This window comes from Neovison vison, chromosome 8 (assembly GCF_020171115.1).
Source record: "Neovison vison isolate M4711 chromosome 8, ASM_NN_V1, whole genome shotgun sequence".
NCBI classification, from domain to species: Eukaryota; Metazoa; Chordata; class Mammalia; order Carnivora; family Mustelidae; genus Neogale; species Neogale vison.
Window position 1 is genome coordinate 24,951,581 of NC_058098.1, and position 17,583 is coordinate 24,969,163.

At 48.8% G+C, this 17,583-nt stretch overlaps 1 protein-coding gene across 2 annotated transcripts in view; it reads left to right on the top strand.

The window, feature by feature from the left end:
• Positions 1 to 11,244, top strand: part of SNTA1 (syntrophin alpha 1) — a 29,196-nt gene extending 17,952 nt beyond the window's left edge. The window contains exons 3-8 of one of the 2 annotated variants that reach the window (XM_044263239.1): positions 3,172 to 3,376; positions 6,274 to 6,481; positions 6,624 to 6,754; positions 9,461 to 9,657; positions 10,356 to 10,543; positions 10,628 to 11,244. In XM_044263239.1, the coding sequence (XP_044119174.1) occupies positions 3,172 to 3,376; positions 6,274 to 6,481; positions 6,624 to 6,754; positions 9,461 to 9,657; positions 10,356 to 10,543; positions 10,628 to 10,720 (1,022 nt within the window). In that variant the 3' untranslated portion in view covers positions 10,721 to 11,244. The remainder of the gene's footprint in view (positions 1 to 3,171; positions 3,377 to 6,273; positions 6,482 to 6,623; positions 6,755 to 9,460; positions 9,658 to 10,355; positions 10,544 to 10,627) is intronic. The other variant, XM_044263238.1, reaches the window with a different exon arrangement.
• Positions 11,245 to 17,583: the final 6,339 nt, after the last annotated feature.

Sequence of the window (17,583 nt, forward strand, 5' to 3'; positions counted from 1 at the left end):
GAGAGACCAGTACTTGGGTAAGTCTTTTAACCACTATGACATACACAATGTCTTCCCAGTAGCTGATTTTAGAGATGAGGAGACTGCTGCTCATCGGAATTGGGAACAGTCCAGATGCCAGGGCAAATGTGGCAGACAGTGTTGGTTGCCTGCCTTCCAACTATTTCCCCTTCTTTGTTGCTAACAGAATGCTGATTTTATTGGGTGGAAATATGATTCTAAGTCATGATGATTCCCTTTCACTAATGATATTTCTAGAAGTGGGCATGGAGCCCAGTCAGGCCAATGAGATATAAATCTTCATGGGAATATTTACCTCTCTGATAAGGAGTTTTGAGGAGAAAGCCCTTTGTTCTGCCTATCACTTCCCTGCTTTGGGTTTTGTCATGTAAGGAATGATTGGTTTGAGCTGCGGCAGTCATCTTATGGTCATGAGGGGAAGGCCAAGAGACTGGCAGAGAGGCCTACCCTGAATTCAATGTCATTGAGTTGCTGAACCAATCCTAAAATTGCCTTCCTTTAGATTACTTTTTTAAATAGCATTTTAGGGGCGCCTGGGTGGCTCAGTGGGTTAAAGCTTCTGCCTTTGGCTCAGGTCATGATCTCAGGGTCCTGGGATCGAGTCCCGCATCGGGCTCTCAGCTCTGCAGGGAGCCTGCTTCCTCCTCTCTCTCTGCCTGCCTCTCTGCCTGCTTGTGATCTCTGTCTGTCAAATAAATAAATAAATAAATAAGTAAAATCTTTTTAAAAAAGCATTTTATATTTTATTCTATTTTTAAAAAATTTTTATAGGCTCTAGGCCCAGCATGGGGCTCATGACCCTGAGATCAAGAGACATGCTCTACCAACTGAGCCACTCAGGCACCTCTAATAAATATAGCAAGAATGATCAAAATATTTTATTACCAATCAGCCTTAGTGGCTGGGTAATGCATGCCATAGAATACTATGATTGATTTATGATGTCTTCCATGAGCAAGGGATAAAGAAGTGCATATGTTTACCATCCCAGTCCTACCTAAGGCCAGTCCCATACCTGGTACATGGTAGGTACTCACGAAAACTGATCTGTTTCTAAATCTCTACTCCTATCAGGCTTATCTCAGATCAAACTTGTCATCATATTGCCTTTCACCTCCAACTGCCATTGTTAGTGAGATCTTCCTTTTCTAAAAAGACACGGGTCCAGGCCCCAGTGAAGACTGTTTTTTGGTTGCAAATATCATAACTCCTGTTGGGATGGCAGTTCGACTTTCTAAAGGACGAGTATCAGAAACTGGAGCATTAACAGGTGATCGACAGCACCTTCCCTCTATCAACATGTATCTCCACCAATGCTCTCTACAAACCAGCTTTTTCCTCTTCCTCTTCTCTGTCCCCACAGCAGAAGGTGGTTGCCCCCATAGCATTTGTGTTTGTTCAAGATACCAGTCTGGAATCTCTCCCAGTCTCATGTTGGGGAGCCTACTGTGGGTCAGGAGCTCATCTTGGTCCAGCTAGCATAGCCAGAAGGGCAGGATCACATAGCGGAACATGAATTCATGGGTCAGTTGGGCAGAGAAGTAGATCTAGGCTGTTATTCTAGAACTTCATTGTGGTCACCACTGGCTCCAAGTGTGTAACTGAATTTAATTTTAAAGTAATTAAGATTAAAGAAAAATAAAAATTCAGTGGCACCTGGGTGGCTCAGTGGGTTAAGCCTCTGCGTTCGGCTCTGGTCATGATCTCAGGGTCCTAGGGATCGAGCCCCTCATTGGGCTCTCTGCTTAGCAAGGAGCCTGCTTCCCCCCCACAACTCCTCCCACCTGCCTCTCTGCCTACTTGTGATCTCTGTCTGTCGAATAAATAAATCTTTAAAATATAATAAAAATTCAGGTCCTCATTTATACTAGCTACATTTCAAGTGCTCAATAGCCACATGTGGCTAGTGGCTACTGCATTGGACAGTGTATATATGGAACATTTACCTAAGGGCAGAAAACTCTGTTGGACAGTGCTGTTCTAGAAGGTGTCCACTATACTTACTCTATGATGTTTGGTCAGAGCTAAGAGCTTCTATATCGGTTAGGGTACAGGCTATGCTATTGTAACAGGAGATCCATAAAATACTGTGGCTTAAATATAATAGAAGTCCTGGGGCACTTGGGTGGCTCAGTCTTGAACATCTGACTCTTAGTTTTGGCCTCAGGTCATGACCTCAGGGTCCTGGGATCGAAGCCTGCATAGGGCTCTGCACTCAGAGCAGAATCTGCTTGTTCCTCTCCCTTCTCCTCTGCTCCTCCCCTACTTGTGTGCTCTCTCTCTCTATTATATCTTTTACAAATACATATAATAGAAATCCTTGCTTTCTTAGGAAACAGACCATGTCTGACATGGCATCTCCAAAGTGTCAGCATCCATTTATTTCTCTTTTGTTGGTCAGCCTTCCTTAGACCGTGGCTCATGACCTCATGGTCAAGATGGCGCTTCACCAGTCTGTGTCCCAGCCAGCTTGACCCTGTCAGGGGAACAGAGGAGGAAAGGAAGGGCATGCCTCTTTAATAGGCAGACCTCGGCAGTGGTACACATCCCTTCTGCTCTCATCCTATTTGCCAGACTTGGTCACATAAGTACTCATAGCTATAAGGGAGCCTGGAAAAGGGTCTCAAGCTGGAAGGCTATCTCTATCTTGGAGGACAATTGGCATGGTCCCATAGAACCATGTCATTCCATGCCTCCTCCTTGCAGATGAGCAGGCTGAAGAAATAGAGGCAAACAATGGGTCAGTGGAAGAGCAGTCCCACCTCCTGACTCCTGTCTCAGTGCTCTTCCATCACCTTGTTGTGGCTGTTGTCGAGTCCCTTTAAGCAGCCATCCCAAAGGTCCAAACACTTCTCCTTACTTGGTTAGAACTTAGTCATGTGACTATACCTAGCTGCAGAGGAGGCTGGGAAGTGTGGTTTTTCTTCCAGGTGGCATGGGCATGATTCTATAAGCCAGGGGAAACAGGAGAGCATGGATGTTGGCATGCATCCAGTATTTTCTACCACGCTGCCCTGTCAGAGACTTTAACCTAGAGAAGGATAGTGATATGGGACATAAATTAAACTCTTATGAATTAGTGACAGCTGTGATGTGTGCTGCATGGGAGCCCATGTCACAACAGTAACTGCTGACCTGTCCTCTGACCAGTCAAGTACATGAAGGAGGTCTCACCATATTTTAAGAACTCTGCCAGCGGGACCTCGGTTGGCTGGGACTCGCCTCCTGCTTCACCCCTTCAGCGACAGCCATCTTCCCCTGGCCCTCCACCCCGGGACCTCAGTGATGCCAAACGCGTGTCCTTGAAGATGGCATATGTCTCGAGGAGGTGCACCCCCAGTGACCCAGAGCCCAGGTAAGTCTGGGGTTGGGGGGGCAACTCAGACAGAGATGAGTGGCGGGGCCGAAGGAAAGATGGCGGTGTGTTGCAAGTGACCAGCACAATGCCTGAACATAGTAGGGCTTAAGAAATGTTTGTTTGTTGAGTGAAGAGGATGGTGGTCACTTGGATTCTCTCTTTATCCTCTGAACAGCTCACATCTGAGGAGGAGCTTGGACTGTAGAAGAGCCCTGTGATCCAGTCCTGGTTCTCCTTGAACTAGTCCCTTTTCCTCACTGACTTTTAGATTCCCCACTGGGAAATAAAGTTTCTAGACTCAGTGATCCTGTTAAGTCTCTTCTAACTCTGCTGAGGTTTGTAGATGTCCAGTAGCATTCATGTCAGGGCCATGGAAAGTTACTGTCCTTCACATATGGGCAGCCTTTACCAGCTCACTGATGGTAAGATTGGTAAGAGCCAACACTATTGAGTGTTTACCATGCACAATTTAATTTAACTCTCGCAGCACCCCTACGAGCAAAGGCCCATTATTTCAGCCCCATTTTGTAGATGAGGACAGAGAGAGGCAGTAACCTGCCCAAGATCACACATCCAGGAAGGGATAGAACTTGCCTCATTCCCAGTAGCCTTCTCTGCTTTAGAAACTTCAGGTGCCTGAGGGATGGTGGCGGTTGACTGGAGAATATGTTAACCGAGTGGGGTATGCAGGATCAGGGGTGGGGTTTACATAGCGTGACCATAAAAGGCTTTTGCTGTGGGTCCTAGATACAGCTGAGGTTCAATGCCGGCCGACACCCAATGTTGGCCTGGAGGTTCAGCATCCAGATGGCCTAGCCCTACCCGCTATCCCAGCTCTAGCTGCCCCCACGAGGCAAGAGCTGGTTATTTGCAGGTCACTTAAGATGTTCCACCAAAGGGGCATTTTGTGTTGGATGAAGGCGAGGTGGTATTAGTCATTCCTGAGACTTACTGAACATTAGGTAAATCGTGGTTCCCAGCCTGATCCCAGACATCACCCGAAACGTGTGTTCGTGTGTTTTCTGTTTGTTCATGTGGAGTTGACAGTAAATGCAAGCATTTGTGTGCATATGGGAGCGTTTGCATGGGTATGGGTGTAGATTTGTGCCTATGTGTTTGTGTATGTTTGTGTTAATATCCACGTGTGTGTGTGTGTGTGTGTGTACATGCGTGCTTGACTGTGGGCACGTGTGTAACACAGATAACTTGGATATACCTGTGGTTCCTTATCAGCACTAAATATCCCAGTCAAAGGAGCACGATCTGGTAACCAAACTGTAATGAAAAATATTTCACACTTTTACTACGTGTTAGGATCAATCACACTGGGCTTCAAGTATCAGGAAGGCCAGTAAGCAATGGCTAAAATAAAGGGCGGGTTTACTTTTCCACGTGTTTGAGAAATGGTTCAGGATCAGCTAATTAGGCTTTTTTCGCTCCTCAAGAATGCCCTTAATGAATCAAGCTTCTAGCTTCTCCTCTGCCATTTTCATTGTGTATTTTCTTCTTAGAGGTGGAATGGTGGTTGTGCCTTGAAGCCTGTGTCCACATTCCAGGCAGGAAGAAGGCAAAAGACAAAGGAGTTTTTCTCCTGGTATTTTGTTCCTTTGCCGCATAACAAACCATCCTAAAATATAGTGTCTTAAAAGATAACAGTTCATTATTTCTTATAAATCTATAATCCGAGCTGGCTCGGCTGGCCAGTTCTTCTGCTTTTTGTGGTGTCTGCGGGGGCTGGAAGTACAAGATGGCTGCTTCGCCCCCATGGCTGCTGCCTCAGCTAGAATAGTTGGAACAGCCAGGGGCTGGCTAAGCAGTCCTCTTTCCGCAAGGCCTTTCTATGTGCCTTGTTTGTTCTTCCTCTCAGGGTAGTTGGTCGCAGGGTACTTGGACTTCGTAGTGGTTTGGGAATGCCAGAATGTCACTTCTGTCACATTTTATTTGTCAAACCAAGTTACAAGGTCAAGGAGAAGAGAAAGAAATTTCACCTCTTGATGAGAAAAGTAGACTGTGTGGACAGGGAGGGAGGGATTTGGTGGAAGCCATCTTTGGAGAGTAACCACCCCATCTAGGGAAGCTTTCCCTTCAGTTGGGAGGGGACGTCCTTGCCAGAGACTTCTGTCTGTGTCTCGTGGTTGGACCTGGTGGCCAGCCCTAGCTGCAAGGGAGGTGGGAATTCAGGTACTTCCCTTCCTAGTTCTGCAGTAGAGGGAGGCAAAGGAGAAGGGGGTTGGAATGGGTATCGTGGGAGCCATTCTCCAGTTTCTGTCTCATTTCCTCTGTGACAGAAAGGGCAAAGAGGAGTGAGTCTTTCATGGTTCAAACATAACATTTTAAAATCCTTTCCCTGTCACTGCTCGGTACCTCCCGGAAACCCTTCCCCCACAATTGTCCACATGGCTTTTTTTCTCCCTCCCTTCTCCGTTCTCCACTCCTCCAGCTCTTTTTATGCAGACTGACTTGGCCTCTCAGTTTCCACGCTCTCCCCCCACCCCCGCCCCCGTTAGTTTATTACTTGCATCCTGTGCCACAAGGGAGGAGCCAGGCAGGAGCTGGTTCAGAAGGAGAATCCTTCTCCTTAGAAACCAGGAGATAAAAAGTAAGATCATAAATCCTCACGCAGTGATTTTGGCTCCTAGCACACATGTTTGCATATGTGTTTAATTTGTATGTATATGCCTGTGTGTGTATGTGTCATAATCTCTTGTTCCTTAGGCCCTACGAAGCCCCACTTGTGGCTCGATTCCCCGCAGGGAGTGTCCCTCCCTACCATCTCTCGGATTCCCTGTGGTTTCTCCTGGTTTTGCAGAGAATGCGGTTTGAGGCCAGGTTTCAAGGTTGGGCAGCTGCAGCCCCACAAGCTGGTCCTCCCTCCCCTCTGTTTGTGCCTGCAGGTATCTGGAGATCTGTTCAGCAGATGGCCAAGACACCCTCTTCCTGAGAGCCAAGGACGAGGCTAGCGCAAAGTCGTGGGCAGCTGCTATCCAGGCCCAGGTCAACACTCTGATGCCTTGGGTCAAGGATGAACTGCAGGCGCTGCTGGTGGCCACCAGCACAGCTGGGAGCCAGGACATCAAGCATATCGGCTGGCTGACTGAGCAGGTGCCTGCTGGGCCAGGCCTCAGTCCCCCACCTTGACCCCTCCCCTAGAGCTAACCACATTCCTGGGCACGATCCCACTCCATCCTGGCCCTGTGACCGCTCCCCTCCCTGCCCCTCCTCACTGTTGGCTTGCCCCCTGCAGCTGCCCAGTGGGGGCATGGCACCCACCCTGGCCTTGCTGACCGAGAAGGAGCTGCTTCTCTACTGCCATCTACCCCAGACCCGTGAGGCTCTGAGCCAGCCAGCCCGTACGGCCCCCCTCATTGCCACCAGGTATCCGTGGGCAGGCAGGGGTGCCTGTCTCACCCAGAGGTTGGGTGGGGGTGATGCTCTCCATGGGCCTCAGAGCTGGGGGATTCCAGCCTCATTCTGCCCTGGGTTATTTGCCAGGTGACTTGAAGCAAGTCTCTATGTTATCTGGGCCTTAGTTTCTTTATCTGTAAAATGGGGGCTTGCAAGAGAAGGATGCGGGGTCCCACTAGTCACTCACTAATTGACACCTACTCTGTGCCAATCTGTGCAGCATGGTTCAGGGGACAGGGAGCTGATCCCAATAGTCTGCCCTGAGGGAGCACCCAGTCTGGTGGGGGAGGCTGCTCTAGGAACAGCCTCCATAGCACAGAGTTTAGGAACCCCTTCACGCTGCCTGGTCTGATGGGCAAGGCTTTAGCAGGAGGTGCTGTTGAGCTGGGCTTTGACAGATGAGTAGAAGTTTGCTATTTCAGAAAAAGTGGAAGAGCATCTTACACAGAGAGAACAACATGGTCAAAGTTACAGAAGTATTAAGGGCTACAGGGTGTTCATGGAGCTCCCAAGTGTGCTATAAGCGGGATGTAGACTCTATACAGGAAATGGAGAGAAACGAGGCAGGGAGCTGGCAGGGCCTGATCTTGTGGTTACTCTCCTGCCCGGCTAAGGAATGCAAGTAACTTTATCTTAAGAGTTGTGGCCCAGTGGAAGGGTTTTAGCCTGGGGTGAGGTGAGGTGTTTGTATGTGTGTGTTTGTGTGTGTGTGTGTGTGTGTGCGCATTTAATTAAAAAAAATTATTTTGGGGGGCCCCTGGGTGGCTCAGTGGGTTAAAGCCTCTGCTTTCGGCTCAGGTCATGATTTCAGGGTCCTGGGATCGAGCCCCGCATTGGGCTCTCTGCTCAGCAGGGAGCCTGCTTTCCTTCCTCTCTCTGCCTGTCTCTCTGCCTACTTGTGATCCCTGTCTGTCAAATAAATTTAAAAAAAAATTTAAAAAATTATTTTTAAGCTTTTTTTAAAAAAAAGATTTATTTTAATTTTTAAAGATTTTATTTATTTATGAGAGAGACAGAAAATGCAAGAGAGAGCAGGAGGAGGAGAGGGGCAGAGGGAGAGGGAGAAGCAGACCACCTCCCCCTCCCCCCTGCCGGGCATCTGATATCCCGATGAGCAAGGAGCCCTATGCAGATGCTCTGTCCCTGAGATCATGACGTGAGCAGAAGGCAGACACTCAACTGACTGAGCCATCATGGTCCCCCTTTATTTATTTATTTTAGAGAGACAATAAGAGTGATCGGTGGGCGTGTTGTGCAAAAGGAGAGGGAGAAGGAGAGAGAGAATCCAAAGCAGACTCTCTGTTGAATGCGGAACCCAAAGCGGGATTTGATCTCACAACCCTGAGATCATGACCTGAACCAGAATCAGGAGTCTGGTGCTTACCCGACTGAGCCACCCATGTGCCCCGACTTGGGTTGAGTTTTAGAAGAATTCCTGTGGCTGCCACATGGGAAATGCATTGGAGGGGGCAGGATGGAAGCTGGGAGGCTGGTGCAGTCATGCAGGAGAGATGGTAGAGGTGGGTGGAGGCAGCAGATGGAGAGGAAAGGCCGCATTTGCATTGGAAGGCACATGGGTGGTAAAATTAACTGGGCTTAGTGCTTGCCAGATGGGGAGGGTGAGGGAGGTGTCCAGGAAGAATGGATGAATGGGAGGTTTGGAGCTTGTGTCTGGATGAGCAGTGGGACTAGGGGTGGGAGTGCAAAAGGGGGAGGCTGGAGCAAGTTGCCGAGTTGAGTGGGGGACGGATAGGGAGTTTGGGGAGTTCTGGGTTTATAGTTCCGGGCTTGAAAACAGGAAACTGGGTGTCACAGCAGCTCTAGTGGGTAGCTGAAGTTATGAGAGAGTGTGTGGAGTGAGGAGCAAAGAGGGCTAGGGGCCAGAACTCTGTGTCTGTTGACCAGAGAAGGGGAGTGAGTTACCCTAGGTTAACACAGCAAGTGGGAATCAAACCAAGTGCCTGGGCCATTGCTGCTCATATCTCTTCCCCTGGATGGGGCTCCAGCCCATGGGTCAGGAGCCAGATGTCTGCCAGGAATAAGCTGGTCATGGATTGCCAAACTAATCAAGGGACTCATTAATTCAGGTCACAAATGTTTATTGAACACCTACTACATGTCGGGCATTGCTTTCATTGCTGAGAAGAGAGTGGTGAACCAATTAGACAAAAATTTGTATCCTAGATGATATTCTAGCGAAAAAGACAACCAAAAACCAAGTGGAGCAAATAAAGAATACGTATCATGTCTGGTTATCATGATGAAAAGTAAGGCTAGTGAGTGCCAGGGGTGCTATTTTAGACAGGGAGGTCAGGGATGGCTTCTCAGAGATGATATCTGAGCAAAGATCTGAAGGGAGGGAGGGAGGGAGCCATGCAGGTCATCAGGGAAGCGTGTCCTTGACAGAGGGAACAGCCTGTGCAGCTGTGCTGAGGCAAGAATGTGCTCCACGTGTTTGAAGACACTAGCATGGGCGGAGTTGCGGGAGCAAGGGAAGGATGGCAGGAGGTGGGCCCGGTGAGTCTGTCAGGGCACAGCTGGAAGTCCTGTTCACTGATGAGGTGGTAAAGGAGTCACAGGGGCCCTTCCCCAGGTCACCACCCCCATGGCCTATTTCCCCATTGTCTGAGATATCACACTTCGCCCTCCCCCTCCACTCCACCTCACCACCCCTAGGCTGGTGCACTCAGGTCCCTCCAAGGGTTCGGTGCCCTATGATACAGAGCTGTCTTTCGCCCTGCGCACGGGCACACGTCATGGTGTGGATACTCACCTGTTCAGCGTGGAGTCGCCGCAGGAGCTGGCCGCCTGGACCCGCCAGCTGGTGGATGGCTGTCACCGGGCTGCTGAGGGTGTGCAAGAGGTGTCTACAGGTGGGCTGGGCAGATCTGGGAGTGCCTCTCGGGTGATGAGCCTCTCACCCCCAGAAGCACTCAAACTTCCTTCTGTAGGGTGCTTCAGGAGGGGGATAAGAAGTGGGCTTTGGGGTCCGTAGGAGCTCTCTCTTTTGGATGTGCAGGTGCCCCAGTGGGTAGTAAGACTCTTTGCCCTGGGTTTTCTTGCCCCAGCTTTGTGATGCCCTGGGGTACGGTTGCCAGATAAACCGTAGGATGCCCACTTAAATGTGAATTTCAGAAAACAACAAATACTTTCTTAGTGTAAATATGTCCAAATTATCCATTGTTTATCCGAAATTCACATTTAACGGGGCAATTCAATGGGTCTCTAAGGTCTCCAAGGGCCATACTTGATGGATCTCCTGATAACCTTTATAGGGATAGAGGGAGTGGGCCTTCCGAACATGACAGAGTTTAAGCTTCCCTTTCTACTTCTGGACGTGGGACCTGAAGTGGGGTAGAGTTTCTCCTAGAGCCCATTTTTCTATATTTGAGGATGGGGGCAACTCCATGCGGGGTAAATGTACAGATGGTCTACCAGGCAGTGAGCTCCCCGCCCCGAGTGGTACTCAAGCCCCATTTGTGGCATTACTGACGAGGGTTGGCTGTGGGGCTCATGGTCTCTGAGGGGCCAGCTGTGCCTGTGCCCACGTGGCCTCCTCTTGCCCCCACAGCCTGTACGTGGAATGGCCGGCCCTGCAACCTTTCTGTGCACATTGACAAGGGCTTCACACTGTGGGCGGCGGAGCCCGGCGCAGCCCGAGCCGTGCTGCTTCGACAGCCCTTTGAGAAGCTGCAGATGTCCTCGGATGACGGTGCCAGCCTCCTCTTCCTGGACTTCGGGGGTGCTGAAGGAGAGATTGTGAGTGGAGGGGGCGGGAAGCTGTGTTGTCCCAGCGGCCAGGCTGGGTGGGGCTCCTGACCCTTCTTTCCATCCACCCTGCAGCAGCTGGACCTGCACTCGTGCCCCAAAACCATGGTCTTCATCATCCACTCTTTCCTCTCGGCCAAAGTCACCCGCCTGGGGCTTTTGGCCTAGAGGTCACTGGAAGCACTCGCCCTGAAGAGAGGGTGTCTGTCACCTGGCCTGACCAGGCCCTCTGCTGACTGCCTGCTCACCACTGGGCTGAGGGAAGGGAGTGGAAAGGAATAAGAGATTGGAGTCCCAGCCTCTAAGGGAGTCTGGGATGGTCTTGGGACTGGGACCCGGACTCAGGACACAGTGGATCCTGCCTGTGATGGGGTAACCTCCCAGCTGCCCCACCATTCCCCCACCAGTGCCTTTTGCAGAGAGATATTTTGTGTACACAAAAGCCATTCCGAGCCTGGGACGTGCCCCTGTGGGGATCCTGACCCCAGACCAACTGCTGGGCCTCCTAGAGGCTCCTAAGCACCCTCAGAGGCCTCCTCTGAAGCTGGAGTTCCCTGGGGTCCATGGCAAGAGAAAGAGGAGGAACCTTTCTGTTCATTTCTCCCCTTAGCTCCACCACCTGGGGCGTCGGTTTTTCTCTTCATCCTCTCTCCTCCTTCCTCTTGGATAAATAAAGAGCCTGTGAGCACATAGGCAGCCTGGCCTAGTGTTTGTGGTTTGTGCCTTGGCCTCTGGACTCTTTGGTGGCCCCCGTAGTCCCAAGATGGACCAGACCCAGGACTGGGGCTCTTTTCCTGAAGAAGAGCAGACCTTTAACCACGGGGCCATAAAGAAAGTGTATTTGTCCTCTATTATTGTGTGACAAGTTACCCCCAAATCTAACAGCTTGAAGTTTATTATTTTTCAGGTTCTGTGGATCAGGAATATGTGAGAGGCTAAGCTGGGATATTGTTGACTCAGGGTTTTTGTTTTTTTTTTATGAGGTTGCAGTCAAGGTATTGGCTGGGGATGTTCTCATCTGAAAGCTTGACTGGGGCTAGAGGATCTATTCCCAATATTGCTCACGCATTTGGCTGCTGGCAGGAAGCCCTAGTTCTTTACCCTATGGGCCTAACCGAGGGCTGCTCAAGTACGCTTGTGACAAGGCAGTTAGCTTCCCCCAGAGGGAGTGACACAGAAGATAGAGCCAAGAGGAATTGAAAATGCCTCTTATGACCCAGACTGGGATATCTCATACTGTCAGTTCTGCTTTATTCTAGTCATTAGAAGGGAGTCACTAAGTCCAGCTGACACTCAAGGGGAGGGAAACTAGGCTCCATTTATTGAAGAAAGGAATGTCAGAGAATGTGTGGACCTATTTAAAGCCATCATAGAGGGGCACCTACATGGCTCAGATGGCTAAGTGTCTGGCTTTGGCTCAGGTCATGATCCCAGGGTCCTGGGATCAAGCCCCACATCAGGCTCCTTGCTCAGTGGGGAGCCTGCTTCTCTTTCTCCCTCTGCTGCTGCTCCCCCTGTTTATGCACTCTGTCTCTCTCTCTCTCTACCCCTGTCAAATAAATACATAAAATCTTAAAAACAAACAAACAAACAAACAAACACCAACAACACATCATAGAGAGCCTCAGGCTCCTTTCCTGTGGGGGAGAGGACACTTGGAAAATGGTTTCTGGAATGTTCTTTAGAAGCTGTAATGTGCTGGCTGGATGTGAGTATGCCACGTTTATAACTCTCTACTTGCTTGTACTGTCCAGAAGATCAGTGACAGTAATGAGAGCTTATGATTGGAGACTGCTTGCTCTCTGCCAGGCACTTTGCATACATTTCTTCATTGGATCTTCACCACACACCTATGATCTCCATTTCAAAGATGCAGAAACTGTGGCTCAGAGAGGGAAAGTGACTTGCTCAGAGTCACACAGCTCTGAGGCATCTAAGCTTGGGTTCAAACCAGGTCTTTATTGCTTTGGAGCCATGTGCACCTTGGAGACATTCTGGCCCTGCACTATCCATTAGAAATGTAATGTGAATCACATGTGTAATTAAACATTTTCTAGTAGCCACATTTTAAAATATAAAAAGGTGAAAATTATTTTTTGTTTTTATTTTATCTTTAAAAAGATTTTATTTATTTATTTGACAGAAAGAGCACAAGCAGGGGGAGCAGAAGTGGGAGAGGGACAAGGAGGCCCCCTGCTGAGCAGGATGCCCTTTGCTTTGTGGGGCTCTGTGCTGGGATCATGACCTGAGCTGAAGGCAGATGCTTAACCAGTTGAGCCACCCAGGGGCTCCTTATTTTTTTAAAACATATTTTATTTATAGTTTTGAGAGCACAAGTGGTGGGAAGAGGGAGAAGCAGACTCCCCACTGAGCAGGGAGCCAGATGCAGGGCTTGATCCCAGGACCCCAGGATCATGACCTGAGCCCAAGGCAGATGCTTAAATGACTGAGCCATCCAGGTGCCCTGAGAATAACTTTAATAATATGTTTTATCTAACTCAATGTGTCAAAAATATCACTTCATATATATAAAAATCTATTGAGATGTTTTACTTTTTCTGGGTACTTATTCTTTGAGATGTGGTGTGTATTTTATATCTATAGCACATCTCTAAGTGCCAAATTTTCATTGGAAATTCTTTTTTTTTTTAAAGATTTTATTTATTTATTTTTAGAGAGTGAGAGCATAGGCAGAGGGGGGAACAGAGAGGGAGGGAGGTGCAGGGGAAAGAATCTCAGGTAGACCCCAAGCTGAGTGCAGAGCCCTAAGTGGGTCTGGATCTCACGACCCTGAGATCATGACCTGAGCCGAAACCAAGAATGAGATGCTTAACCCACTGAACCACCCAGGCGTCCCAATTGGAAATTCTTTTTTTTTTTTTTTTTTAAAGATGTATAATTTTTAAAAAGATTTTATTTATTTATTTGACAGAGAGAGATCACAAGTAGGCAGAGAGGCAGGTAGAGAGAGAGAGGAGGAAGCAGGCTCCCTGCTGAGCAGAGAGCCCGATGCGGGACTTGATCCCAGGACCCTGAGATCATGACCTGAGCCGAAGGCAGCGGCTTAACCCACTGAGCCACCCAGGCACCCCCAACTGGAAATTCTTGATTTATATTTATATTTCATAAAATTTATAGTCGAAGAAAGTAGATTCACATGCCCAAGTTAAATTGAATGTCAGTTTTTTTTTAAGATTTTATTTATTTATTTGATAGACAGATCACAAGTAGGCAGAGAGGCAGGCAGAGAGAGAGGAAGGGAAGCAGGCTCCCCACCAAGCAGAGAGCCGGATGCGGGGCTCGATCCCAGGACCCTGGGATCAAGACCTGAACCGAAGGCAGAGGCCCCAACCCGCTGAGCCACCCAGGCGCCCCTGAATGTCAGTTTTTAAATTAAAATGAATTAAACTTAAGGGGCATCTGGGTGGCTCAGTGGGTTGGGCCTCTGCCTTCGGCTCAGGTTGCGATCTCAGGGTCCTGGGATCGAGCCCCGCATCTGGCTCTCTGCGCAGTGGGGAACCTGCTTCCTCTTCTCTCTCTGCCTGCCTCTCTGCCTACCTGTGATCTCTCTCTCTCTGTTGAATAAATAAATAAAATCTTAAAAAAATGAATTAAACAAGTAAAATTTAGTTCCTCATTCGCACCAGCTGCATATCAAGTGTTCAGTAGCCACATGTGCCGGTGGCTGTTGTATTGGACTGAGCAGTTTTAAGCAAGCCTCCGCAGGAGGGAACTGAGGACCACGTGAAGTCACATAACAAGCCAGAGCTGGAGCTATAGTTCTGGAAGCCTGGGGAGATTCAGGTGAGCAGAGATACTCCAGCCTTGCCTGTGCATCTACCCATCTGCCCATCCATCTGTCAATTCATTGTTCATCTGAGAAATATCTAGTGTGTGCCTACTCTGTGCTAGTTCTTGGGGCCAGAGGCTGATTTGCTGAGAGCAAGACGGACAGATTCCCATGCACAGGGAACAGAAATCTAGCAGGATCTCCCACAAGCATATGTGTGGTACAGATTGAGCAGACATGGAAATAGCAGAGGGGCCAGTGAGAACCTGACCTACTCTAGGGGTTTAGGGGAGGTTTCTCTCAGAAGGAGACATGGGAGCTAAAGTTCATCTGAAGGAGTATACTAAAAATTAGCTCCTGCTGCTGTAATGCCATGGGGGAAAAAAACCCAACCCAACCTCAGTGACCACAGCCATAAGTATTTATTTTCATGCTCCCGGGGCTGCCTGTTGACTGCAACTTGACCTTTATAAGCTGGGCTTGGCTGGGTGGCTTTGCTCCAGGTTATGGGTTTGGCTCAAGTCCATTCTGTGTTCTTTCTGGAGCCCAGGATGAAGGGACATCAGCTCTCAAGGCACTTTCTTTTCTCCTGGCAAGTGACTGGAGTTCAAAGGCAAGCAAATTGCATAAGCATGGTTACATCCTCTGTCTGTGTTATGTCCTCTGTCATTCTATTGGCCAAAACAAGTCCTGTAGCTGAGCTGTCAGTGGGGAAGGGGAAGGGAGGAATAAGAGCTCAGTAACAGAACTATCACAACCAGTAAGAGGTAGGTGGAAAGGGGGAATGGCATCCCAGGTGAGAGATCCTGGGGTGAGATGGAACAAAGGGGCTTCTAAACTCCTGGAATCGTGGGGGGGGATTGTTTTCATCACCTTCATTGTCCAAAACACAGCACCGTTTAAAACTCTATAACATGGCAACTAAAAGTAGAGGCTTAAAAGAATGTGGTGAGATGTTAGGGGAAGGTGGTGGGAAATGGTCCCTGGGTCCCAGGTGGGCTGGTATGTGTGTGGGGCAGGATAGTAGGGGATGTTGGGAACAGCTGTTGAGTGAGTGTGTGTGTGTGTGTGTGTGTGTGTGTGTGTGTTGGGCGGTGCAGCGTAACAGAACATTCCTCATGCTACCAGCTTTGTACCATGGGCCATGGAATTGCAGTCTCCTACCCTGATCATGAAGGGGCAAGGGAACATCTCCCTGTGGGGTTCCTAGGGGAAGGGCCAGATTTGAAAGAGGCAATTCTAAGAGCCCTAGAGACCTGGGTTCAAACCCTGACTTTCCCCTGACTCTCATATGCTGGCTTCCTTCCAGCTCTAGAATTCCTTGCTAATGACTTTAAGAGGAGAAGACTGAGAGTAAAGAGGGAAGGGCCATGGTGCTACCGTAAGCAGGACCTGAAACAGGGAGTTGGTATGTGTGGAAGGACAGGGGCCATGCTTGATGGTCACCAGGGAGGGAGAAGGGGCATTGTCGCCCTTGGCAGTATGGAAGGCATGCCCCCCTCAACATAACTCAAAACAGATGTAGGTGCTGCCACCATAGTGGGACTCTGTGTGGCACAGGTACCACCCCCTCCATGGCCACATTAGGACAAGACATCTTCCCTTTGCAGTAAAAAACTTCACAGTAAACCTGAATATTTCTCCATCTGGAATCTTTAGATCCCAGTGTCCAGGAAATTGTCTCTAGAGTTTAAGTGTTTTCCACGATTTCTGAAACGTTGTATTTTCATGGTACTAATAATTACCCCAAGTGATCAGATCATATTCTAGGTTATCTGGAGAACGCACAGTAAAAATTAGGAACCATAGTACAGCTATTGGCCTGTATTTGCCTTTGTATTTTTTTTAAATTTATTTATATGACACAGAGAGAGAGAGAGAGATCAGAAGTAGGCAGAGAGAGGCAGAGAAAGGAGGAAGCAGGCTCCCCGCTGAGCAGAGAGCCCGACGCGGGGCTCGATCCCAGGACCCTGAGATCATGACCCGAGCTGAAGGCAGAGGCTTAACCCACTGAGCCACCCAGGCGCCCCTGCCTTTGTATTTTTGACTGAACTGGCACCCAGCAATCATTTAAGGAGATAGGATGGACTTAATTCCAGTGTCTCAAATGCCTGAAATCCAGGTTTGTTTCCATGATCCTTATGGCCCCAAGAAAGCACAATGGTCCCAGACTCTGATCTTTGGGCAACTGCCACAGTCTCCTAAATGCTCACCTTACTCGTCTCTCCATCCTCTTACCCCAGGTGCAGTGTATTCTCCCCACAGCAGCCACTTTATAAGCAATGAATCTGGGAGTCAGCAGGGCTGATTAACTTGGCCATGGCTATTACGGTGTCAAAGCCTCAGTGGGCACCCAGCCAGTCTGACTTTCACTTAGTCAGTGGTAAGAATAGCATTTTGGGGTCCAACCAGCCTGTGGGTGGATCCCAGTTCTGCCATTCACTGGTTGTGCCAGCTTCAGCATATGATCACCTTTTGTCTTTTCAGCTTTCCTGCCTTCAAGTGGGCCAATAATAACCTCAGAGTTCTAATGAGGAGTCAGAGAAGTCATTGCAGCCGGGCCCTTACTTATTCAAAGTGCTGGGGCCAGTGTCTCTATCTTATTGACACAGGGCTTTCTTCCAAACCACGATGCATGGACAGAGGAACTAGTACACACAGGAACATCTTTCCACCATGATGGCTCACATAGAACTGCTCTAGCTTCCTCTCCTCTTGGATGAAATAATTCTGAGGTGTGTGTACTACACTGTTTCCCAGAACTGCCTAGTGGAATTAAGGCCCAGATGCCCACCATGGTAACATTTTCTCCTTTAAAAAAAAAGATTATTTATTTATGAGTGGGGGGAGGCAGAGGGAGGAGAAGCAGACACCTCGATGAGCAGTGAGCCTGATGTGGGGCTACATGCCAGGACCCTGGGATCATGACCTGAGCTGAAGGCTTGATGGACTGAGCCACCCAGGTGCCCCTCATGGTAACATTCTTTATTGGCTATCACCCCTATCTTGTTTCATTCCCTGATTACCCTAGTAGTGTTTCCTGAGACCACTGACTTGCACTTAAATCCTTATCTTAGGATCTGTTTCTGGAGATCCCAAATTAAAATATAATGCAATCATTTATTCATTCAATAACTATTTTTTAAAAGATTTTATTTATTTATTTGGCAGAGAGAGATCACAAGTAGACAGAGAGGCAGGCACAGAGAGAGAGGGAAGTAGGCTCCCTGCTAAGCAGAGA